The sequence below is a fragment of the Poecile atricapillus genome, chromosome 28 (genome assembly GCF_030490865.1).
Source record: "Poecile atricapillus isolate bPoeAtr1 chromosome 28, bPoeAtr1.hap1, whole genome shotgun sequence".
NCBI lineage: Eukaryota > Metazoa > Chordata > Aves > Passeriformes > Paridae > Poecile > Poecile atricapillus.
In genome coordinates this window covers 1,831,913-1,856,714 of record NC_081276.1, presented here as the reverse complement: position 1 = coordinate 1,856,714, position 24,802 = coordinate 1,831,913, and the positions used below count along the sequence as shown (strand labels likewise).

General features: G+C 52.0%; 1 protein-coding gene across 3 annotated transcripts; it reads left to right on the top strand.

Annotated features, from left to right (window-relative positions):
* Positions 1 to 25: 25 nt before the first annotated feature.
* On the top strand, positions 26 to 23,115 carry SUGP1 (SURP and G-patch domain containing 1). 3 transcript variants are annotated; one of them, XM_058858887.1, is made up of 14 exons: positions 26 to 150; positions 1,659 to 1,830; positions 2,467 to 2,570; positions 4,075 to 4,299; positions 8,828 to 8,939; positions 10,278 to 10,381; positions 11,778 to 11,901; positions 14,639 to 15,372; positions 15,744 to 15,850; positions 16,710 to 16,887; positions 18,652 to 18,758; positions 19,405 to 19,550; positions 20,662 to 20,791; positions 22,399 to 23,115. In XM_058858887.1, exons 1-14 carry the CDS (start codon positions 126 to 128, stop codon positions 22,423 to 22,425), a joined length of 2,295 nt encoding a protein of 764 aa, XP_058714870.1. In that variant the 5' UTR covers positions 26 to 125; the 3' UTR covers positions 22,426 to 23,115. The 3 variants fall into 3 exon arrangements, with proteins under 3 accessions (XP_058714870.1, XP_058714868.1, XP_058714871.1); XM_058858885.1 differs by having other exon boundaries at positions 8,816 to 8,939; XM_058858888.1 differs by lacking the exon at positions 22,399 to 23,115 and having other exon boundaries at positions 8,816 to 8,939; positions 11,693 to 11,901.
* The last annotated feature ends 1,687 nt before the right edge of the window (positions 23,116 to 24,802 follow it).

The following is a 24,802-nucleotide window of genomic DNA, read 5'->3' as shown; positions in this document are numbered from 1 at the left end:
CGGGAGGAGCGGGAAGACGGGCAGGATGGCCCCCCTGAGAAACTACATCTCCCAGGGGGACTTGCGGCGGCGCGGCCCCGGCGCGGCGCGCCCGGCGCGGGGCATGCTGGGACGGGGGCTCCAAAATGGACAACCACAGGGATGCGCCAGGTACGGCCCGGGCCGGGCGGCTCCGGCCGCTCCCGGCTCTGCCCCGCTCCTCTCGGGGCTCTGCTCCGCTCCTCCCGCCTCGCTGCCATCCCCCAGCTCGGCCCCAGCGTTCCCGGAGCTCCGGGAGCCGAGGGTGGGGGTGTGCCGGCAGAGTCGGGGGCTGAGGGAGGCTCCCCGTTAAATTCCCCCCTTTTTTCCCGCAGCGGAGCCCAGCCGGGAGTTCGGGATGGATCCCCGCGTTCGTTCCCGGCTCGTTTTCCCCTAGGGAAGCCGGGCTGCTGGTTCGGGATGGTTCCTCTGTTAATTTCCCTCCCTTTTCCCACAGAAAAACCGAGTCGAGGGTCCGGGAGGATCTCCCCGTTATTTTTCCTCCGTTTTCCCCACAGGGAAGCAGAGTCGGTAGCTCGGGGATGCTCCGCTGTTTATTTTTCCTCTTTTTTTTCCCACAGGAAGACCAACTATTCATTGCCTGTCTCTTTTCCCGTAGGAAAGCTGAGCTGATGGTCCGTGGAGACCCCACTGTTGATTTTGGTTTTTTCTCCTTTTTTTTTCCATAGGGAAGCTGATTTCGGGATGATCCCACAGTTTATTCCTTCCCTTTTCCCACAGGGAGAGTGAGCCTTGGTTCGGGATGATCCCCGTGTTAATCTCCCCTCTTTTACCGTAGGAAATACGAGCCTTGATTTGGGATGGTTTCCCCGTTAATTTTCCCCCTTTTCCCACAGGAAAGATGAATTTGCAGTGGTCCCTACTCTAATCCCGCTTTTTTTCCCTCAGGAAAGCTGAATTCAGGATGGTCCCTACTCTTATCCCGCCTTTTTGCCTCAGGGAATGTGAGCCTTCATTTGGGATGGTCTCTATTAAATCCTACTCTTTTCCCACAGGAAATGCCCACCTAGATTTGGGATGATCCGTGTTAAATCCCGCCTTTTCCCCTCAGGGAATGCACCCCTGGATTCCGGACAATTCCCATGCTAATTCCCGCCTTTTCCCTCAGGGAAGGCGACCCCTAAATTTAGGATGATTCCTGTTAATTCCCCCCACCTTTTCCCTCAGGGAATGTGCACCTGGATTTGGGATGGTTAGTGTTAAATCCCACCTTTTTCCCTCAGGGAATGCACCCCTGGATTCTGGACAATTCCCATGCTAATTCCCGCCTTTTCCCTCAGGGAAGGCGACCCCTAAATTTAGGATGATTCCTTTAATTCCCCCCCTTTTCCCTCAGGGAATGCACCCCTGGATTCCGGACAATTCCCATGCTAATTCCCGCCTTTTCCATCAGGGAAGGTGGCCCTTGAATTAGGATGATTCCTTTAATTCCCCCCCTTTTCCCACAGGGAATGCACCCCTGGATTCCGGACAATTCCCATGCTAATTCCCGCCCTTTCCCCTCAGGGAACGCGGCCCTTGAATTAGGATGATTCCTTTAATTCCCCCCCTTTTCCCCTGAGGGAATGCACCCCTGGATTCCGGACAATTCCCATGCTAATTCCCTCCTTTTCCCTCAGGGAAGGCGAGCCGGTGGTTCGGAGTGTCCCAGTCCAAGTCGGCCAAGACCAGTGTGAACATCCTGCAGCAGGAGGAGCTGATCGCCCAGAAAAAACGGGAAATCGAGGCCCGGCTGGAGCAGCAGGCGCGGCAGAATTCCCTCAGCATCCCGCAGCTCCCGCTGCTCGGAGAGTACGCGGGAATTCCGGGAATCCCGGGATTCCGGCCGCCAGCAAACGGCGGGGAGTGGGAAGCGGGGTTGGGGGTGGAAAATCCCGGGTTTGGTGGGGCAGAGGGAGGAAAATCGCAATTTTAATGGAGCAAGGAGGGAAAATCACGATTTTAGTGGAAAATCCCAATTTTGGTGGATTAGGGAGCAAATATCCCGATTTTAATGGAGCAGAAGGAGGAATGTCACAGTTTTGGTGGATTAGGGAGCAAAAATCATGATTTTAATGGAGCAGAAAGAGGAATGTCACAGTTTTGGTGGATTAGGGAGCAAATATCCCGATTTTAATGGAGCAGAAGGAGGAAAATCCTAGTTTTGGTGGGTTAAGGAGTAAAAATCCCAATTTCAACAAAGCAGAGTAGGAAAATCCCAGCTTTAACAGAGCAGGGATTAGTTTTAGTGGAGCACTAGTTTTGGTGGAGCAGAGGGAGAAAAATCCCAATTTTAATGAAGAAGGAAGGAGATTCAGAGTTCTTTGGGGAATTCAGTAGTAGGTGAGGAAAATGACCAATTCCAGGGGTTTTCCCTGTCCCATATCCCACATGGGAAGGGCTGGGAAGTTCCCAGTTTCCAGCTCCTGTTTTTCTGTCCCTGCTCAGCGACGATGGCTCCGAGAGCGAGGCCTCTGTGTCCAACAAGTTTGTGAACGATGGGAGCTTCCTGCAGCAATTCCTGAAGCTCCAGAGGGAAAAATCCAATGCTGGTAGGTCTTTCCTTTCCCATCCCAAACCTGGGATTCCCAGGAAATCTGTCCTCTTCATTCTGCCATCAGAAACTGCCCCAAATCCCCCCAAGAATTCTGGGAATTGCCTAGCCCAAACCCCAAGATTCCCAGGGATAATTTCCTTTTGTTTTTCCCTCAGAAACTGCCCCAAATCCCCACAAGAATTCCAGGAATGCCCCAAACCCTGCAAAGAATCTGGCGCTGCTGGGGAAGTGGCCGGGCCAGGCCCTGAGCCTTTTCCACATGAAATTTGGGATTCCAGGATAAATTTCCCTTCATTTTCTCCACAGAAACTGCCCCAAATCCCCCCAACAACTCCAGGAACACCCCAACCCAAACCCAAAATTACCAGGAATAATTTCCCCTTTATTTTCCCCTCAGAAACTCCTCCAAATCCCCCCAACAACTCCAGGAATACCCCAACCCAAACCCAAAATTCCCAGGAATAATTTCGCCTTTCTTTTCCCCTCAGAAACTCCTCCAAATCCCCCCAACAACTCCAGGAATGCCCCAACCCAAAACCAAAATTCCCAGGAATAATTTTCCCTTTCTTTTCCCCTCAGAAACTCCTCCAAATCCCCCCAACAACTCCAGGAATGCTCCAGCCCCAAACCCCGGGAAGAAGCAGCCGGGCCAGGCCCTGAGCTGGATCCTCCAGGCCTGGAGTCTCTCCCACACTAAACTTGGGATTCCCAGGAATAATTTCCCCTTTCTTTTCCCCTCAGAAACTCCTCCAAATCCCCCCAACAACTCCAGGAATACCCCAACCCAAACCCAAAATTCCCAGGAATAATTTTCCCTTTCTTTTCCCCTCAGAAACTCCTCCAAATCCCCCCAAGAATTCTGGGAATGCCCCAGCTCCAAACCTCAGGAAGAAGCAGCCGGGCCAGGCCCTGAGCTGGATCCTCCAGGCCTGGAGTCTCTCCCGCACTAAACTTGGGATTCCCAGGAATAATTTCCCCTTTCTTTTCCCCTCAGAAACTCCTCCAAATCCCCCAAGAATTCTGGGAATGCCCCAACTCCAAACCTCAGGAAGAGGCAGCCGGAGCAGGCCCTGAGCCGGATCCTCCAGGCTTGAAGTCTCTCCCACACTAAACTTGGGATTCCCAGGAATAATTTCCCCTTTATTTTCCCCTCAGAAACTCTTTCAAATCCCCCCAACAACTCCAGGAACACCCCAACCCAAACCCAAACTTCCCAGGAATAATTTCCCCTTTCTTTTCCCCTCAGAAACTCCTCCAAATCCCCCCAACAATTCTGGGAATGCCCCAGCTCCAAACCTCAGGAAGAAGCAGCCGGGCCAGGCCCTGAGCTGGATCCTCCAGGCCTTGAGCGTCTCCCACACTAAACTTGGGATTCCCAGGAATAATTTCCCCTTTCTTTTCCCCTCAGAAGCTCCTCCAAATCCCCCCAACAACTCCAGGAACACCCCAACCCAAACCCAAAATTCCCAGGAATAATTTCCCCTTTCTTTTCCCCTCAGAAACTCCTCCAAATCCCCCCAACAATTCTGGGAATGCCCCAGCTCCAAACCCCGGGAAGAAGCCGGCGCTGCTGGGGAAGCGGCCGGGCCAGGCCCTGAGCCGGATGCTCCAGGCCCGGAGCCTCTCCCATCCCAAACCCAGCCCCGTCCTGAGCCGCCTCAGTGTCTTCCAGGGCCCCGATGAGGATGAGGAAGAGGATTACGAGCAGTGGTTGGAAATCAAAGGTCAGTGGCAGCTCCTGCTCTGGGGCTGGAGCTGGGAATGCCCATCCCAGGATAGGGGAGCAGTGAGGACAGGATTCCCTGAGTTCCAGTGGAAAATGGGATGGGTTTTTATCCTGGGGGAGCAGTGAGGACAGGATTCCCTGAGTTCCAGTGGGAAATGGGACGGGTTTTTATCCTGGGGGATCAGTGAGGACAGGATTCCCTGAGTTCCAGTGGGAAATGGGATGGGTTTTTATCCTGGGGGAGCAGTGAGGACAGGATTCCCTGAGTTCCAGTGGGAAATGGGATGGGTTTTTATCCTGGGACAGGGGATCAGTTTGGGACAGGATTCCCTGAGTTCCAGTGGAAAATGGGATGGGTTTTTATCCTGGGATAGGGGATCAGTGAGGACAGGATTCCCTGAGTTCCAGTGGGAAATGGGATGGGTTTTTATCCTGGGATAGGGGAGCAGTGGGGCAGGATTCCCTGAGTTCCAGTAGGAATTTGGGGTGGGTTTTATTCCAGGATAGGGATCAGAGAAGGCCAGGATTCCCTCCTGGGACAGGGGATCAGTTTGGGACAGGATTCCCCGAGTTCCAGTGGGAATTTGGGGTGTGTTTTATTCAGGATAAGGGATCAGGGAGGGTCAGGATTCCAGGAATCACTTTGGGACAGGATTCCCTCAATCCCCACTGAAGAATTGGGTGCTTTATTTATCCTGGGATATGGGTTCAGGTCCTGGGACAGGGATCAGTTTGGGATAAGATTCCCTCAGTGGGAATTTGGGTGGATTTATCCTGGGATAGGGACCAGAGAGGGCCAGGATTCCTTCCCAGGATATGGCTCAGCTTGGGACAGGATTTGGGATGGTTTTATTCCAGGATAAGGGATCAGTTTGGGGCAGGATTTGGGATGGTTTTATTCCAGGATAAGGGATCAGTTTGGGACAGGATTTGGGATGGTTTTATTCCAGGATAAGGGATCAGTTTGGGACAGGATTTGGGATGGTTTTATTCCAGGATAAGGGATCAGTTTGGGACAGGATTTGGGATGGTTTTATTCCAGGATATGGCTCAGTTTGGGGCAGGATTTGGGATGGTTTTATTCCAGGATATGGCTCAGTTTGGGGCAGGATTTGGGATGGTTTTATTCCAGGATATAGCTCAGTTTGGGGCAGGATTTGGGATGGTTTTATTCCAGGATATGGCTCAGCTTGGGACAGGATTTGGGATGGTTTTATTCCAGGATGAGGGATCAGTTTGGGACAGGATTTGGGATGGTTTTATTCCAGGATAAGGGATCAGTTTGGGGCAGGATTTGGGATGGTTTTATTCCAGGATATGGCTCAGTTTGGGGCAGGATTTGGGATGGTTTTATTCCAGGATAAGGAATCCATTTGGGACAGGATTTGGGATGGTTTTATTCCAGGATATGGCTCAGTTTGGGGCAGGATTTGGGATGGTTTTATTCCAGGATATGGCTCAGTTTGGGGCAGGATTTGGGATGGTTTTATTCCAGGATAAGGATCAGTTTGGGGCAGGATTTGGGATGGTTTTATTCCAGGATAAGGGATCAGTTTGGGGCAGGATTTGGGATGGTTTTATTCCAGGATATGGCTCAGTTTGGGGCAGGATTTGGGATGGTTTTATTCCAGGATATGGCTCAGTTTGGGGCAGGATTTGGGATGGTTTTATTCCAGGATAAGGGATCAGTTTGGGACAGGATTTGGGATGGTTTTATTGCAGGATAAGGGATCAGTTTGGGGCAGGATTTGGGATGGTTTTATTCCAGGATAAGGGATCAGTTTGGGGCAGGATTTGGGATGGTTTTATTGCAGGATAAGGGATCAGTTTGGGGCAGGATTTGGGATGGTTTTATTCCAGGATATGGCTCAGTTTGGAGCAGGATTTGGGATGGTTTTATTCCAGGATAAGGGATCAGTTTGGGGCAGGATTTGGGATGGTTTCATTCCAGGATAAGGGATCAGTTTGGGACAGGATTTGGGATGGTTTTATTCCAGGATAAGGGATCAGTTTGGGACAGGATTTGGGATGGTTTTATTCCAGGATATGGCTCCGTTTGGGGCAGGATTTGGGATGGTTTTATTCCAGGATAAGGGATCAGTTTGGGACAGGATTTGGGATGGTTTCATTCCAGGATAAGGATCAGTTTGGGACAGGATTTGGGATGGTTTCATTCCAGGATAAGGGATCAGTTTGGGACAGGATTTGGGATGGTTTTATTCCAGGATAAGGGATCAGTTTGGGGCAGGATTTGGGATGGTTTTATTCCAGGATAAGGGATCAGTTTGGGGCAGGATTTGGGATGGTTTTATTCCAGGATAAGGGATCAGTTTGGGGCAGGATTTGGGATGGTTTCATTCCAGGATAAGGGATCAGTTTGGGACAGGATTTGGGATGGTTTCATTCCAGGATAAGGGATCAGTTTGGGACAGGATTTGGGATGGTTTTATTCCAGGATAAGGGATCATTTTGGGACAGGATTTGGGATGGTTTTATTCCAGGATAAGGGATCAGTTTGGGGCAGGATTTGGGATGGTTTTATTCCAGGATAAGGAATCCATTTGGGACAGGATTCCCTCGGTTCCAGTGGAAAGCTGCTTATTTTATCCCAATTTCCCATAAATTTCTCTTCCCAGCAGCGTTTTGGGGCAGATTTCTCCTTTCTGGAGTAGAAATTCCAGTACTTAACACTGGTGGCCTCCTCCAAATCCAACCAAAATACGAGAAATGAAATTCCTGACATTTTAACCATGAGATTTAATTTTAAATACGGAATTCCTGATATTTCAGATATTCCTGACCTTCCTTGAGCTCAATATTTAAATATTCCTGACTTCAGCCTGGAAGGATTTCTCTTCTCCAAATTATCCGAGTGCTTGGCCAGCCAAAAATTTGGGAAAATAACGGCAAGGGAGGAAAATGTTTTGTTTTAATGGATTTGGTGGGTGGCAAATCCTAAAAATTCCAATTTGCACCTTGCTGTGCTCACTAGAAAATCCTAATTCTTGTCCTTAAAATGGGATTTTAGGGGGTTTAAGTGCTGGAATTCGTTTGGGAGCGTGCAGGGAAAAATCCGTGTGTGAATAAATCAAATTAAAATTCAAAAGCACACAATTGTGCCCAGGTAAAATCCAAAATCCAGGTAAGAAAACCTCACCTGTAGGCCCTGAGTGGTTGGAAAAACAAGGATGTGGCAGGAATTATCCCAGGTTTTATTGGGATAACCCAGGCCAGGAAGGCCCGAGGCAGATTTGCCTCCGGAAATGGGAATTTCACGGGTGGGTTTGAAGGGATAAAAGGAGCTCAGCGAGTCACGCTCGGCTTTGTGGCCTCATTTATCCATTCCCAAAATCCCATGGAAGCCTTTTCTGCTGGGATTTGTAGCTGCATAATCCTGGGAATTCGGGATTGGAGCGTGAAAGGCGCTCGGAAAAAACCGGGAAAACGCGGAGAGCTGAGGTGGGTTCTCCTTCCTTTCAGGAATTTGGGGCTGCTGATCCCCTTGGATCTGCTCTGTGCTTCCCAAAATTCCCCAAATCCCGTGGGAATTCCTGGGCACAGAAGCCAAACTCCTCCAGGGTTTTGGGGTTTGTTTTATTTTGGGGAGCAGGGAAAGCTGCTGCTCCAGCCCCACAGCGTGGAATGTTCTGGGAATGAGCTGGGAATGGTTTGGCAGCTGGAATCTGGGTTAAAAACCAACTCCTGCTCCTTCCCTGCTGGGATTTGGAGGGGATAAATCCAGCAGGAGCCAAATCTGCCACGATTAAAGCTGGGATGAGCTGGGAGCAACTGGAACTCCCAAACTGGGATGGGATGGAGAATTCCCAATCCCTGCAAGTGCCCAGGTGGGAGAAGGGAAATTCCAGGGAAACCTTGGAGCTGCTTCCTGTCCCTAAAGGGGCTCTGGGAGAGCTGGAGAGGGATTTGGGATCAGGGATGGAATCCCAGGACACAGGGAATGGCTTCAAACTGGGAAAGGGAATTTGGGAAGGAATTCCTGGCTGGGAGGGTGGGGAGGGAATGGGCTGGAATTCCCAGGGAAGCTCCATCCCTGGAAGTGCCCAAGAAAAGTGGGAAAAGAGAAGCTCCAGGGAAACCTCAGAGCCTAAAGGGGCTCCGGGAGAGCTGGAGAAGGATTTGGGATAAGGGATGGAATGCCATGACACAGAGAAAGGGAATTTGGGAAGGAATTCCTGGCTGGGAGGGTGGGAAGCGAACAGGCTGAAATTCCCAGAGAAGCTGCAAGTGCCCAAACAAAGATCAGGATAAGCAAAAAAACACCAGAATGAGCTGAAAACTCCCCAAAACCTTGGAGATTCCCCTGTAGGAACCCTCAGCAAACAGCTCAGGAACCCCTCAAAAACCCCAAAATTCCAACACAAACACCTTTCAACAACTTCCCGCCCCGTCTCATCCTTTCTCTCCCCATATTCCCGCGTGCCTGCTCCGTGGTTTTCGGCTGTTTTTCCTGTTTGGGGACAGTTGAACCCCAAGTACTGACAGCATCCTTAAAGTTTTGCCCCCAGAGGACTCGGAGACGCGGCAGGTGGTGGAAAAGCTGGCCAGGTTCGTGGCTGAGGGCGGCCCCCAGCTCGAGAAGGTGGCCATGGAGGACTACAAGGACAATCCCGCTTTTTCGTACGTTCCCCAGCGGCTCCCGGCCGGGAAAACGGCGCCTCTGAGGAGGGGGGAGATGGGGTGGGGATGGGGGAAAGGGTTGGGGTCCCCAAGGGGGAAAGTTTGGGGTTCTTGTTATTCCCTGAGGGGGAAAGTTTGGGGTTCTGGTTCTTCTCCAAGGGGGAAAGTTTGGGGTTCTTGTTCTTCCCCAAGGGGGAAAGTTTGGATTTGAGGGGGAGGAAAAGTTTGGGGTTCTGGTTCTTCCCTGAAGGGGAAAGTTTGGATTTGAGGTGGAAAAGTTTGGGGTTCTTGTTATTCCCTGAGGGGGAAAGTTTGGGGCTCTTGTTCTTCCCCGAGGGGGAAAGTTTGGATTTGAGGGGGAGGAAAAGTTTGGGGTTCTCGTTCTTCCCTGAGGGGGAAAAGTTTGGGTTTGAGGCAGAAAAGTTTGGGGTTCTTGTTTGTCCCCGAGGGGGAAAGTTTGGGTTTGAGGTGGAAAAGTTTGAGGTTCTTGTTTGTCCCTGAGGGGGAAAGTTTGGGTTTGAGGCAGTAAAGTTCGGGGTTCTTTTTCTTCCCCAAGGGGGAAAGTTTGGGGTTCTTGTTATTCCCTGAAGGGGAAAATTTGGGTTTGAGGCAGAAAAGTTTGGGGCTCTTGTTCTTCCCTGAGGGAGGAAAGGTTTAGATTTGAGGGGGAGGAAAAGTTTTGGGTTCTGGCTTTTCCCTGAGGGGGAAAGTTTGGATTTGAGGTGGAAAAGTTTGGGGTCCTTGTTCTTCCCCAAGGGGGAAAGTTTGGATTTGAGGTGGAAAAGTTTTGGGTTCTCGTTCTTCCCTGAGGGGGAAAAGTTTGGATTTGAGGCGGGAAAGTTTGGATTTGAGGCAGAAAAGTTTGGGGTCCTTGTTCTTCCCTGAGGGGAAAAGTTTGGATTTGAGGGGAAAAAAGATTGGATTTGAAGGAGGGAAAAGTTTGGATTTGAGGGGGGAAATGTTTGGGGTTCTTGTTCTTCCCTGAGGAGTGGAAAACTTTGGATTTGAAGGGGGAAAACTTCGGATTCACTGTGTATTTTTCCCTGTGAGGGTGAAAAGTTTGGATTTGAGGGTGAAAAGTCTGGATTTAAGGGATGGAAAAGTTTTTTAATCCCAGCACTGGTGGGCATGGGGAAATTAAAGAGATTCCTCTTTAATTTCCCTTCAAGCAACAAAAAATTGGTTGCAAATCCTTGAATTAAAACTCCAAAATCCAATTCCATGTTTTGTGTGGATTCTGAGTAATTCCTCCATTTGTCCATGTGGGAGTTGGAGCTGTTCCTATCCCAAAATATCCATATTTGGATAATTATTCCTCTTTCTTTCCCTCTTTTCCAGGTTTTTGCATGATAAGAACAGCAGGGAATTCCTTTACTACAGGAAGAAAGTGGCAGAAATAAGGAAAGAAAATCAAAATTCCCAGGCAGCCTCTTCCCAAAAAGGTAATTCCCACTAAAATCTGGGGAATGGGAACAGCACGAGGGAAATTTGGGATTTATTTAGGACTGGAGTGGAAATTTGGGATTGGAGTAGCCACCCTTTTCCAGGTGAGATTTGGGATTTTCCAAAGGGAATTTTCCCCTGAAACAGCCTGCAGTGAGGGGAGGAGAAGTGGGATTCTCGGGAATTTGGAGTTTTCCAAAGGATTTCCTGTTATTCCTGAGGAATTCAGGGGCAAAATCTGAAATTAGGGATAATTCCAGCTGTTGGAATCCTATGGAAAAGTGCCTGAGACAGGAAAAAACCCCAAAATCTGAAATTAGGGATAATTCCAGGTGGTTTAATTATAGGGAAAAGTGTCTGAGAGAGGGAAAATTTGGGATTTGGGATCCCAAAGCTGCCTTATCTCTCATCTTTCCCACCCCTGCTCCCAAACTCAGGTTTAAACCAAAGGTTTTTTGTGCTGTTAAACTGGTTTTGTATCAATTCTCCCCCTTTAAACCCAACTTTAAGCCTCACTGGGGTCCTTAGGCCCCATCTCTGACCCCAAATTTGGTTTTAATCCAAATCTTTCATATTTTGAACTGTTTCTGTACCAATTCTCACCCTTTAAATCTGACTTTAGACCTAATTGAGATCCTTAGGCCCCATCTCTGACCCCAAACTGGGTTTTAAATCAAATTTTCTGTATTTTGAACTATTTCTGTACCAATTCTCCCCCTTTAAACCCGACTTTAAGCCTCCCTGGGGTCCTTAGGCTGGGTTGGGCCCCATCTCTGACCCCAAATTGGGTTTTAAACCAAATCTTTTATATTTTGAACTATTTCTGTACCAATTCTCCCCCTTTAAATCCGACTTTAAGCCTCACTGGGGTCCTTAGGCCCCATCCCTGACCCCAAATTGGGTTTTAAACCAAATCTTTCATATTTTGAACTGTTTTTGTACTAATTCTCCCCCTTAAAATCCAACTTTAAGTCTCAGTAGGGTCCTTAGGCCCCATCTCTGACCCCAAATTGGGTTTTAAACCAAATCTTTTATATTTTGAACTATTTCTGTACCAATTCTCCCCCTTTAAATCCGACTTTAAGCCTCACTGGGGTCCTTAGGCCCCATCTCTGACCCCAGACTGGGATCTAAACCAAATCTTTCATATTTTGAACTGTTTCTGTTCCACTTTTCCCCCTTTAAACCCGACTTTAAGCCTCCCTGGGGTCCTTAGGCTGGGTTAGGCCCCCTCCCTCCTCCCCAGACTCCCATCTAAACGGAACTTTCTGTGTTTTGAACTGTTTCTGTACCACTTCTCCCCCTTGAAGCCCGGCTCGAGGCCTCCCGGGGGCGCTTGGGCCGGGCTTGGCTGGGCGGGGCTGAGGCGGGCCCAGGACTAATCCCTGCCCAAAGTTTCCCCCCCAGCCGAGCTGGAGACGCGGCGCTCGGCCGAGAAACTGGCGCAGATGGTGGCGGCGGGGGGGCCCGAGGTGGAGGCCATCGCCCTGCAGAACAACAGGGAGAACCCCGCCTTCAGGTAGGGAGCGATTCCCGGCTCCTGGGGGCTGCTTTTCCTGGGAATAATTCACTGGGAATTCCCAGGGAAAAGTGTGGGAATTGTGGGGGTGAGGTTTTGGGGCAGTGAGAGTTGGGGGGTTCAGGTTTGGGGTGCAGAGGGGGATGAGGTGGGAGCAGAACAACAGGGAGAACCCCGCCTTCAGGTAGGGAGCGATTCCCGGCTCCTGGGGGGATTTTCCTGGGAATAATTCACTGGGAATTCCCAGGGAAAAGTTTGGGAATTCCCAGGGAAAAGCGTGGGAGTTCAGGGTTTATTGGGATACAGTGCCAGGAGTTGTAGGGTTCAAGTTTGGGGTGCAGAGGGGGCTGAGAGCAACAGGGACAACCCCGCCTTCAGGTAGGGAACAATTCCCGGCTCCTGCGGGGGCTTTTCCTGGGAATAATTCACTGGGAAAAGCGTAGGAATTCACAGGGAATTCACTCAGAATTCCCAGGGAAAAGTGTGGGAGTTCAGGGTTTATTGGGACACAGTGCCAGGAGTTGAGGGGTTCAAGTTTGGGGTGCAGAGGGGGATGGGAACAACAGGGAGATCCCTGCCTTCAGGTAGGGAGCGATTCCCGGCTCCTGGGGGGATTTTCCAGGGAATTCCTAGGGAATAATTCCCAGGGAAAAGTGTGGGAATTCTGGGGTTGAGGTTTTGGGGCAGTGAGAGTTGAGGGGTTCAGGTTTGGGGTGCAGAGGGGGATGAGAACAGTGGGACAATCCCTGCCTTCAGGTAGGGAATGATTCCCGGCTCCTGGGGGGATTTTCCAGGGAATTATCCCCAGGGAAAAGCGTGGGAATTCAGGGTTTATTGGGACACAGTGCCAGGAGTTGGGGGGGTTCAGGTTTGGGGTGCAGAGGGGGATGAGGTGGGAGCAGAACAACAGGGAGAACCCCGCCTTCAGGTAGGGAGCGATTCCCGGCTCCTGGGGGGATTTTCCTGGGAATAATTCACTGGGAATTCCCAGGGAAAAGTGTGGGAATTCTGGGGTTGAGGTTTTGGGGCAGTGAGAGTTGAGGGGTTCAGGTTTGGGGTGCAGAGGGGGATGAGAACAACAGGGAGATCCCTGCCTTCAGGTAGGGAGCGATTCCCGGCTCCTGGGGGGGGATTTTCCAGGGAATTCCTAGGGAATAATTCACTGGGAAAAGTGTGGGAATTCCCAGGGAAAAGCGTGGGAGTTCAGGATTTATTGGGACACAGTGCCAGGAGTTGTGGGGGTTCAGGTTTGGGGTGCAGAGGGGGATGAGAACAACAGGGAGATCCCCGCCTTCAGGGGCTGCTTTTCCAGGGAATTCCCAGGGAAAAGCCTGGGAATTCCCAGGGAATTTACAGGGAAAAGCATGGGAATTCCCAGGGAAAAGTGTGGGAGTTCAGGATTTATTGGGACACAGTGGCAGGAGTTGGGAGGTTCAGGTTTGGGGTACAGAGGGGGATGAAGTGGGAGCAGGGAGAACCCTTCACATTCCTGATTCCTGGGGTTCTTTTCCAAGAAATTCCCTGGGAATTCCCAGAGGAAATGGTGGGAATTCTGAGTTTCCAAGGGTAGTGTGGTTTTAGCGAGGTGAGAGTTGGGGGGGGGTTCATGTTTGGGGGGCTGAGAACATCAGGGAGATCCCAGGGAAAATTCCGGATTCCTGGGGCTGCTTTTCCTTCCTGGAATTGTGGGAATCACATTCCCTGCTCCCAGGGGAAGCTGCACTGGCTGTGGGAATACACGGGATGGTGCTGGAGAGCTGGGAATGCTCTGGGAATGCTCTGGGAATGCTCTGGGAATTGCAGGGAGGAAAAATCCAGTGCTGGATCCCAGCCCTGGAGAGCTTGGAATGCCCTGGGAATGTTCCCAGCGTTCCTGGAGGAAAAAGAAACCCTCCCAAGCCTGGAGAGCTGGGAATTGCAGGAAGGAAAATTCCCAAGAAAACCGCGCTGGATCCCAGCCCTGGAGAGCTGGGAATGCTCTGGGTGTTCCAGGAAGGAAAATTCCAGTGCTGGATCCGAGCTCTGGAGAGCTGGGAATGCTCTGGGAATTCCAGGAAGGAAAATTCCTGAGGAAACTGTGCTGGATCCCAGCTCTGAGTGGAGCTGGGAATGCTCTGGGCATTCCAAGCAGGAATTCCACGGCTGGATCCCAGCTCTGAGTGGGGCTGGAGAGCTGGGAATGCTCTGGGAATGTTCTGGGAAGGCTCTGGGAATGTTCTGGGAATGCAGCAAAGAAGACTCTGAGGATGCCCTGGGGATGCCATGGGAATTCCTTGGGAATGTTCTGGGAATTTTCTGGGAATGTTCTGGGAATGCAGTGAAGAAGGCCCTGGGAATGCCCTGGGAATGTTCTGGGAATGTTCTGGGAATGCAGCGAAGAAGACTCTGAGGATGCCCTGTGGGATGCCATGGGAATTCCCTGTGGGATGCCGTGGGAATTCCCTGTGGGATGCCGTGGGAATTCCCTGGGAATGCCATGGGAATGCTGTGAGAATTCCCTGGGAATGCCATGGGAATGCTGTGAGAATTCCCTGGGAATGCCATGGGAATGCTGTGAGAATTCCCTGGGAATGCCATGGGAATGCTGTGAGAATTCCCTGGGAATGCCATGGGAATGCTGTGGGAATTCCCTGGGAATTCCCTGGGAATGGTGTGGGAATTCCCTGGGGATGCCATGGGAATGGTGTGGGAATTCCCTGGGAATGCGGGCGCATTCCGGCCGCTCCCGCTCCGGCAGGTTCCTGTACGAGCCGCACAGCAAAGGGCACCGCTACTACCGCCAGAAACTGCAGGAGCTGCGCAGGGCCCGCGCCGGGGGCTCCCCTTTTCCCGGGAATTCCCCTTTTCCCGGAAATTCCCCTTTTCCCAGCAATTCCCCTTTTCCCGGGGGCTCCCCTTTTCCCGGGAATTCCCCTTTTCCCGGAGAATCCGGCCTCAAACCCGGTCCCGAGGCTTCTCCCTCCCCCGTGTGCTTCCCGCCCCTCCCCATCCCCATCCCGCCGCCTCTTCCCGCTCCTCTTCCCGCTGCTCTTCCCATTCCTTCGGCCTCTCCTGCTCCATCCTCATCCTCCACCTCCCCTCCGGATCAGCCGGCCCTGAATCCCGCTCCGATCCCAAATCCTGCTCCGATCCCAAATCCTGCTCCGATCCCAAATCCTGCTCCGATCCCAAATCCTGCTCCGATCACGAATCCGGCCATGACCCCAAATCCGGCCATGACCCCAAATCCGGCCATGACCCCAAATCTGGCTGCAATCCCAAATCCGGCTCCGATCCCAAATCCGGCCCCGATCCCGAATCCGTCCGCGAGCCCCAATCCGTGCTGGAGCCCCGGGGCCGGCGGGATCCCGAATCCTGGCGCGGGCAGCAGCAAGAGGAAGAGGAAGAGCCGCTGGGGGCCGGAGGAGGAGAAGGTGGAGCTGCCCCTGCCCCAGCTGGTGCAGCAGCTGGAGTCACCCACACCCCTCTCAGGTCAGGGGATGATTCCTGGGATTTCCTGGGAATTCTGTGTGTCCGGGGGATTGGGATTGCCCGGGAATTCTGTGTGTCCGGGGGATTGGGATTGGGATTGCCTGGGAATTCTGTGTGTCCGGAGGATTGGGATTGCCCAGGAATTCCTGGGAATTCTGTGTGTCCAGGGGATTGGGATTTCCTGGGAATTCTGTGTGTCCGGGGGATTGGGATTTCCTGGGAATTCTGTGTATCCGGGGGATTGGGATTTCCTGGGAATTCCATCCGTGGAATCCTCCCCAGCCGGGCTGGGCGAAGGGAGGGAGGAAGGGGATGATCCCAGAGGTGGGATTGGGTTTTTCCCAAGGTTTTTTCCCTGTTTTTCCCTGCAGTTCAGGACCTGAAGGGGCTGGGATACGAGAAGGGCAAACCCGTGGGATTGGTGGGAGTCACGGAGCTCTCCGAGGCCCAGAAGAAGCAGCTGAAGGAGCAGCAGGAGGTGATTCCCAAAAATCCTCCCCAGGGAATGATTCCCATCCTGGGATCCCTGGGAACAGCAGGAAGAGCAGAGGGTTTGGGGAATAAGGAGCTTTCCAGCCCTGAAATCCCAAATCCCGGCCCTGAAATCCCGAATCCCGGCCCTGGAATCCCAAATCCCGGCCCTGAAATCCCAAATCCCGGCCCTGAAATCCCAAATCCCAAAGGAGCTTTCTGGCCCGCTGCCATTCCCGTGTCATTCCTGCCGATCCCACTGCCATTCCCATGCTATTCCCAGTATCATTCCCATGTCATTCCCATGCCATTCCCATGCCATTCCCTTTGAGATTCCCACTGTTCCCACTGGGATTCCTGCTGCTGTTCCTGCACCGTTCTCATTGGGAATGTTATTCCCGCACTGTTCCCATTGGGAATGCCATTCCTGTGCCATTCCCACTGGGAATGCTGTTCCTGTTCCCACTGGGAATGCTGTTCCTGTTCCCACTGGGAATACCGCTCCCACACTGTTGATGTAGGGATTCCTGCTCCATTCCCACTGGGAATGCCGTTCCCGCGCCATTCCCATTGGGATTCCTGTTTCCGTTCCCCTTGGGATTCCCGTTCCCCTTGGCATTCCCGTTCCCCTTGGGATTCCCATTCCCATTGTGATTCCCGTTCCCGTTGTGATTCCCATTCCCATTCCCGTTGTGATTCCCATTCCCGTTGTGATTCCCATTCCCGTTCCCGTTGTGATTCCCGTTGTGATTCCCGTTCCCGTTGTGATTCCCATTCCCATTCCCGTTGTGATTCCCATTCCCATTCCCGTTGTGATTCCCATTCCCGTTGTGATTCCCGTTGTGATTCCCGTTCCCGTTGCGCAGATGCAGCAGATGTACGACATGATCATGCGGCACAAGCGGGCGATGCAGGAGATGCAGCTGCTGTGGGAGCGGGCGCTGCAGCAGCACCAGCACGGCTACGACAGCGACGAGGAGGTGGACAGCGAGCTGGGAACCTGGGAACACCGCCTGCGGCGCATGGAGATGGACAAAACCCGCGGTGGGAATGCCGGGAATTCCCAGTGGGAGAGGGGATGGGGATGGACAAAACCCGCGGTGGGAATGCCGGGAATTCCAGGAGAGGGGAGGGGTGAAACCCGCGGTGGGAATAATGGGAATTCCTAATGGGGATGGACAAAACCCACGGTGGGAATGCCGGGAATTCCCAGTGGGAGAGGGGATGGGGATGGGTGAAACCCGCGGTGGGAATAACAACGGGAATTCCGGGAGAGGGGAGGGGTGAAACCCGCGGTGGGAATGCCGGGAATTCCCAGTGGGAGAGGAGATGGGGATGGACAAAACCCGCGGTGGGAATGCCGGGAATTCCCAGTGGGAGAGGGGATGGGGATGGGCAAAACCCGCGGTGGGAATAATGGGAATTCCAGGAGAGGGGATGGGGATGGACAAAACCCGCGGTGGGAATGCTGGGAATTCCGGGAGAGGGGAGGGGTGAAACCCGTGGTGGGAATAATGGGAATTCCTAATGGGGATGGACAAAACCCGCGGTGGGAATAATGGGAATTCCAGGAGAGGGGATGGGGATGGGCAAAACCCACGATGGGAATAACAACGGGAATTCTGGGAGAGGGGATGGGGATGGGGATGGGGATGGGTGAAACCCGCGGTGGGAATAACAATGGGAATTCCGGGAGAGGGGTCGGGGATGGACAAAACCCACGGTGGGAATAACAACAGGAATTCCTGGAGAGGGGAGGGACAGAACCCGCTGTGGGAATAACAGGAATTCTGGGAGAGGGGATGGAGATGGACAAAACCCACGGTGGGAATGCTGGGAATTCCCAGTGGGAGGGGGGGGGACAGAACCTGCAGTGGGAATAACAGGAATTCCCAGGGTGGGGATGGGCAGAACCCGCGGTGGGATCCCAATCCATGGGAATTCCAGCCTGGGGGTGGGACTGGCATTCCACAGGAAATTCCAGCCCTGAGTATTCCAGAGGAGAATTCCAGCTCTAGGGAGATGGGCAAGACTCAGAGTGGGATCCCATTCCAGAAGGGGAATCCCATCCCAGAACATTCCAGAGGGGGAATCCCACCCCAGAGCATTCCAGAGGAGGAATTCCACCCCAGAACATTCCAGAGGGGGAATCCCACCCCGGAACATTCCAGAGGGGGAATCCCACCCCAGAACATTCCAGAGGGGGAATCCCACCCCAGAACATTCCAGAGGGGGAATCCCACCCCGGAACATTCCAGAGGGGGAATCCCACCCCAGAACATTCCAGAGGGGGAATCCCACCCCAGAGCATTCCAGAGGGGGAATCCCACCCCAGAACATTCCAGAGGGGGAATCCCACCCCAGAACATTCCAGAGGGGGAATTCCACCCCAGAGCATTCCAGAGGGGGAATTCCACCCCAGAGCATTCCAGAGGGGGAATCCCACCCCAGAACATTCCAGAGGGGGAATCCCACCCCAGAACATTCCAGAGGGGGAATCCCACCCCAGAGCATTCCAGAGGGGGAATCCCACCCCAGAGCATTCCAGAGGGGGAGTCCCACCCCAGAGCATTCCAGAGGGGGAGTCCCACCCCAGAACATTCCAGAGGGGGAATCCCACCCCAGAACATTCCAGAGGGGGAGTCCCACCCCAGAACATTCCAGAGGGGGAATCCCACCCCAGAACATTCCAGAGGGGGAATCCCACCCCAGTCCCCTTGGAGCAGGCGCTGCAGGGACGATCCCTCCCGATCCCTCCCCAAATCCCAAGGGATTCTCCGTGAGTTTGGGCTTTTCCCGCTTTTCCAGAGTGGGCGGAGCAGCTGACGCAGATGGGCCGAGGGAAACATTTCATCGGAGATTTCCTCCCTCCGGACGAGCTGGAAAAATTCATGGAGACCTTCAAGGCGCTCAAGGTGGGGATTTCTGGGATTCTGGGAATGCTCCGGACTCATCCCACGGCTGGGAATTCCTCCTTGCTCCGGGCAGGAAAACAGGGAGCGATTCCCGCTCTGTTTGGGAAAAATTCCATCCCTGGGAGGGAATTCCAGAAGGATCCGTGGTTGTCCCGTCCCTGGGAGTGTCCAAGGGAAGTTTGGAGCGGTCTGGGATCGTGGGGAGCGTCCCTGCCCACGGGGCTGGATGGGATTGAAGGATCCTTTCCACTCTGGAATTCCACGGATTGGGATTTCCCTGGAATTCCAGACAAAGCTCCTGCTCGGTTCCGGGATCATTGGGCTCCAAGCTGGGAAAAAAATGGGAATTTTCCTCCAGCTGATTGCAGGGAAACCCCAACCCCACAACTCCAACACCTCCCAGTCCTTCCCAAAGCCTGGAATTCCGGGAAGCTGCCTCATCCCTGTTTTCCAGCCTGCCATTCCCTGGCATTCGGCCTCAAAACCAGATCCAGGGAACAACCTGGAATTCCAGAGCCGTTATTGGATCATCCTCAGGGCTGGAATCCCGGGAAATCCTGGCAGTTCTTTCCCAAAAATCCCCCAGCTGCTTTTCCCCCTTTTCCTGCGATCCATGGGATTAAAAATCCCGTTTTTCCCGCCGCAGGAGGGCCGGGAGCCGGATTATTCCGAGTACAAGGAATTCAAGCTGACGGTGGAAAACATCGGATACCAAATGCTGATGAAAATGGGATGGAAGGAAGGAGAGGGATTGGGATCCGACGGGCAGGGAATTAAAAATCCCGTCAGCAAGTGAGTCTTCCTTGGGATTATTCCTTCCTTTTTTCCGGGAATTCCTGCTGGAATCGCTGCCTGGCCGGGATTCCTCAACCGAGCGTGGAGAATTTAGCCCAGGAGAAAAAAATTCCTGGTTTTTCAGGGAATTTTCTCCTGGATTCGTGGCTGTGGCTGGAGTGGTCTGAGACCCCGAATCCTGAATTTCCAGCCCCGATTTCCATAGGGAAGCGCAGCTCCAGGAATTCCTGTCTGCACCTCCCCTCTCTGGGATGGAATCCTTAAAATCAGAAATGCCCTGGAATTTGGGGATGAAACCAATTCCTGCTTCCATTCAGATTCCCAAGGATTTGGGGATGAAACCAATTCCTGCTTCCATTCAGATTCCCGGGAATTTGGGGATGAAACCAATTCCTGCTTCCATTCAAATTCCCTGGAATTCGGGGATGAAACCAATTCCTGCTTCCATTCAAATTCCTGGGAATCTGGGGATGAAACCAGTCCCTGTTTCCATTCAAATTCCCAAGGATTTGGGGGTGAAACCAATTCCTGTTTCCAGTCAAATTCCCGGGAATTTGGGGATGAAACCAATTCCTTCTTCCATCCAAATTCCCAAGGATTTGGGGATGAAACCAATTCCTGCTTCCATTCAAATTCCCTGGAATTTGGGGATGAGACCAATTCCTGCTTCCATTCAAATTCCTGGGAATTTGGGGATGAGACCAATTCCTGTTTCCATTCAAATTCCTGGGAATTTGGGGATGAAACCAATTCCTGCTTCCATTCAAATTCCCAAGGAGTTGGGAATGAGACCAATTCCTGCTTTCACCCAAAGCCCGGGAATGAAACTAATCCCTTTTTCCATCCAAATTCCCTGGAATTTGGGGATTAAACCAATTCCTGCTTCCATTCAAATTCCCGGGAATTTGGGGATGAAACCAATCCCTGCTTCCATCCAAATTCCCTGGATTCTGGGGATGAAACCAATTCCTGTTTCCATCCAAATTCCCTGGATTCTGGGGATGAAACCACTCCCTGTTTCCCCCCAAACCATGGGAATTTGGGCAGGACTCCGGGGGGCCGTTCCCGTGGGAATTGCGGATCCGTGGCATTCCCGGTGTTCCCGCAGGGGCACCACGGCCACGGACGGGGCGGGATTCGGGATCGAGCGCCCGGCCGAGCTCACCAAGGAGGATGATGAGTACGAGGCGTTCCGCAAGCGCATGATGCTGGCCTACCGCTTCCGGCCCAACCCCCTGGTACGGGATAATAACGGGATAACGGGAATGGGAATGGGATAACGGGAATGGGATAACGGGAATGGGATCAGTGCTGGTGTACCGCTTCCGGCCCAATCCGCTGGTACAGGATAACGAGATAACGGGAATAATGGGAATGGGATAATGGGAATGGGATTGAGATAACGGGAATGGGATCAGTGCTGGCCTACCGCTTCCGGCCCAATCCGCTGGTACAGGATAATAACGGGATAACGGGAATGGGATAACGGGAATGGGATAACGGGAATGGGATAACGGGAATGGGATAACGGGAATGGGATAACGGGAATGGGATAACAGGATCGGTGCTGGTGTACCGCTTCCGGCCCAATCCGCTGGTACGGGATAACAGGAATGGGATAACGGGAATAACAGGAATGGGATAACGGGAATGAGATAACAGAAATGGGATAACAGGAATGGGAATGGGATAACGGGAATGGGATAATGGGATAACGGGATCGGTGCTGGCGTACCGCTTCTGGCCCAATCCGCTGGTACGGGATAACGAGATAACGGGAATAATGGGAATGGGATAACGGGAATGGGATCAGTGCTGACATACCGCTTCCGGCCCAACCCGCTGGTATGGGATAATAATGGGATAATGGGAATGGGATAACGGGAATGGGATTGGGATAACGGGAATGGGATAACGGGATCGGTGCTGGTGTACCGCTTCCGGCCCAATCCGCTGGTACGGGATAATGGGAATGGGATAACGGGAATGGGATAACAATAATGGGAATGGGATAACGGGAATGGGATTGGGATAACGGGAATGGGATAACGGGATCGGTGCTGGTGTACCGCTTCCGGCCCAATCCGCTGGTACGGGATAATGGGAATGGGATAACGGGAATGGGATTGGGATAATGGGATCAGTGCTGGCCTATCGCTTCCCACCCAATCCACTGGTAGAGGATAATGGGAATGGGATAACAGGAATGGGATAATGGGAATGGGATAATGGGAATGGGATAACGGGATTGGGAATGGGATAATGGGAATGGGGTCAGTGCTGGCCTGTCACTGCCGGATGGGATGGGATGGATCCAGTGGAGATGGGAATGGGATTGGGATTGGGAATGAGATTGGGATTGGGAATGGGATTGGGAATGGGATTGGGAATGGGAATGAGATTGGGAATGGGATTGGGATTGGGATTGGGATTGGGAATGGGATTGGGATTGGGATTGGGATTGGGATGGAGCCGGTGATGAGGGAGAGCCCCAGGAATGCAGGGATGGATCCCCTGGAATGGGAGCACCCCAAACCCCCCGGGCACGGGGACAAATCCCTGGAATCTCCGGTAGCTCTGGGAATGCCGGGAATGTTTGCACTTGGAAAATTCCTCTTGGATTCTCTCCCAGAATTCCCTGGATGCAGAATTCGTTATTTTATCATCCAAATCCCAATTTCATCCCAATTAAACCCCTGCCAAGGAAAGCTCCTCCACAAATCCCAGGATTCCTTTGGAATTACCATTTTCCAGGGGGCAAAAAAACACAACCTTGGATTTTTGGGATGAAATTCCCCAATCCTGATGATTTTTCCATTGTTTTGGTTTTTTTTTCTCCCCACAGAACAACCCACGGCGACCTTACTACTGAGGAGGGCTTTTCCCAACAGATTTCCCGGGAATTCTTATCCCAAACTTCATTCTCCATCTCTTTTCCCCCGATATTTCCCAGGTTTTTTTATTGGAATTGCAGCTCCTTCCCCCCATGGAAAAACTTTTCCAGTTTTTTTTTTCCTTGGGACACGGGGAGAGTTCAGAGCAGCCCCAAAAAATCCCCCAGGAGGCTCCAATTCCAAGGAATTTGGGGATTTTTGGGAATCCAGAAATGCTGCTCCAGGAAGGGGAGAGGGGTGTGTGTGTGTGTATGGGGGTTGATTTTATTCCTTGATTTTATCTGGGAATCCCAAATCCCAGAGAATTTGGGGAATTTGGGGAAGCAGTGCCTCCAGTTGTGCCTCGGGATGGGCGGATCTGACCCGGATCCATCGGGAATTCCAGGATTTCAGGGATCCAGGGCGGGATTCCTTCCCTTCCCGGGGGTTTTGCCAACACCTCCTGTGCTTTGGGATGAGCCAGACCCAAAATTCCAAAGCCAAACTTTGGGGAAAAAAAAACCCAAAATCCAACAAAATTCCAGCGCCGCGCTTCGGGAAAAAAATCCCGTTGGATTTTATTGCCCTAAAATGGGGGGGAAAAAACCCCCAAAAAAAACCTCTGGAAATACAAATTTTCAATTTTCTTCACGGAATCTGTAAATAAAATCCGATTTGTTTGTTCCTTAGGTTTAATCCTTGGAATTTTTTGGGAAGAGAGGGATTTTTTTTATAGTGGGAGGCTGCCCTGGAGCTCGGTTTTCCGTGGATTTTTGGGGGGAAAAGGTTGGATTTGGTTCCTTTTATTTTATTTTTTTTTTGGAGGGGGGTGGGGTGGTGTTTTCCAGGGAAAATCCAAATTCTGGGAGCTGGGAATTCTGGGAAAATTGGGAAATGCTGATGGAAATCCCGGCAGTTTTCCAGGGAATGAGGTCACCCTTGGATCCCCATTCCCACCCAGATCCTGCTTTTCCCGGGAATTCAGAGCCTGAGGCTCCCAGGGATTTAAGGAAAGGAATTTTGGGAGCTTTGGAAGGGTTTGGAAAATCCCTTTTATTCCAAGGGATTCTGGGGGCATGGAAACGTGGGAATTCCAGCTCTTCCCAGTGGGAATTCCAGCTCTTCCCAGTGGGAATTCCAAGCTGAAGGCCACCACAGCCATACCTGGATATTCCAGGGATATCCCACTGCCAAAATTCCCATTTTTCCCCCCATTTTTCCCCCCATTTTTCCCCCCATTTTCCCCCCATTTTTTCCCCATTTTTTCCCCAATTCTCCCCCCATTTTTTCCCCATTTCCCCCCTATTTCCCCCCTATTTCCCCCCCATTTTCCCCCATTTTTCCCCCCATTTTTCCCCCATTTTTCCCCCATCCCCCCCCATTTTTTCCCCATTTTTCCCCATTTTTTCCCCATTTTCCCCCCCCATTTTTCCCCCCATTTTTCCCCATTTTTCCCCCCATTTCCCCCCCCATTTTTCTCCCCATTTTCCCCCCCATTTTTCCCCATTTTCCCCCCATTTTCCCCCCATTTTTCCACATTTTCCCCCCATTTTTTCCCCATTTTCCCCATTTTTTCCCCCCATTTTCCCCCATTTTCCCCCATTTTCCCCCATTTTTCCCTCCATTTTTCCCCCCATTTTTCCCCCCATTTTTCCCCCCATTTTTTCCCATTTTCCCCCATTTTCCCCCCATTTTCCCCCCCATTTTTCCCCATTTTTTTCCCCATTTTTCCCCCATTTTCCCCCCTTTTTCCCCCATTTTTCCCCCACATTTTTTCCCATTTTCCCTCCATTTCCCCACCCCAGCCTCAATTTCCTCTCCCGCTCCTTCCAAGCTCGGGATTCCCCAGGAAAAACCAGAACTTTTCCCATGGAATCATCCCCAAAATTCCCATTTTTTTCCCTTCCCATGTCGGGATATTTCCTCCGCTGGGGCTGAGGCCGGACCCCGTTCATTCCCAAGGTTTATTCCCAAGGTTTTTTCCCGGCTGGAACATTCCCGGGCGTGTCCCAGGGCAAAATCCAGCCGGGAAAATTCCCCAGGAACGGGGCCGAATTCCCGAGGAAAAGGCGGGGCTGGAGCTGAGGATCCTCGGGAAGTTTTTCATTCCTTGGGAATTTTTCCAGCCCATTCCCAAGCCTGGGAATGCTGTTCCAGGGGTTGGGAATTCCGCGTTTCCTTCAATCCTTCCCGAAAATCGGGATAAATGTTCGGGAATTCCGAGTTCCCCGCGGGATGTGGGACCTTGGAGCGGCCGTTCCCGGTTCCTTCCCGAAAATCCGGGATAAATGTTTGGGAATTCCGAGTTCCCGGGGGGATGTGAGACCTTGGAGCGGCTGTTCCTGCTCCTTCCCCAAAATCCGGGATAAATGTTCG

Coding starts and splice junctions, on each gene's coding strand:
- SUGP1 (XM_058858885.1), top strand. CDS start 126: ATGGACAACCACAGGGATGCGCCAG. Junction 1,831..2,466: donor CAGCTCCCGCTGCTCGGAGA/GTACGCGGGAAT, acceptor GTCCCTGCTCAG/CGACGATGGCTCCGAGAGCG. Junction 4,300..8,815: donor GCAGTGGTTGGAAATCAAAG/GTCAGTGGCAGC, acceptor GCATCCTTAAAG/TTTTGCCCCCAGAGGACTCG.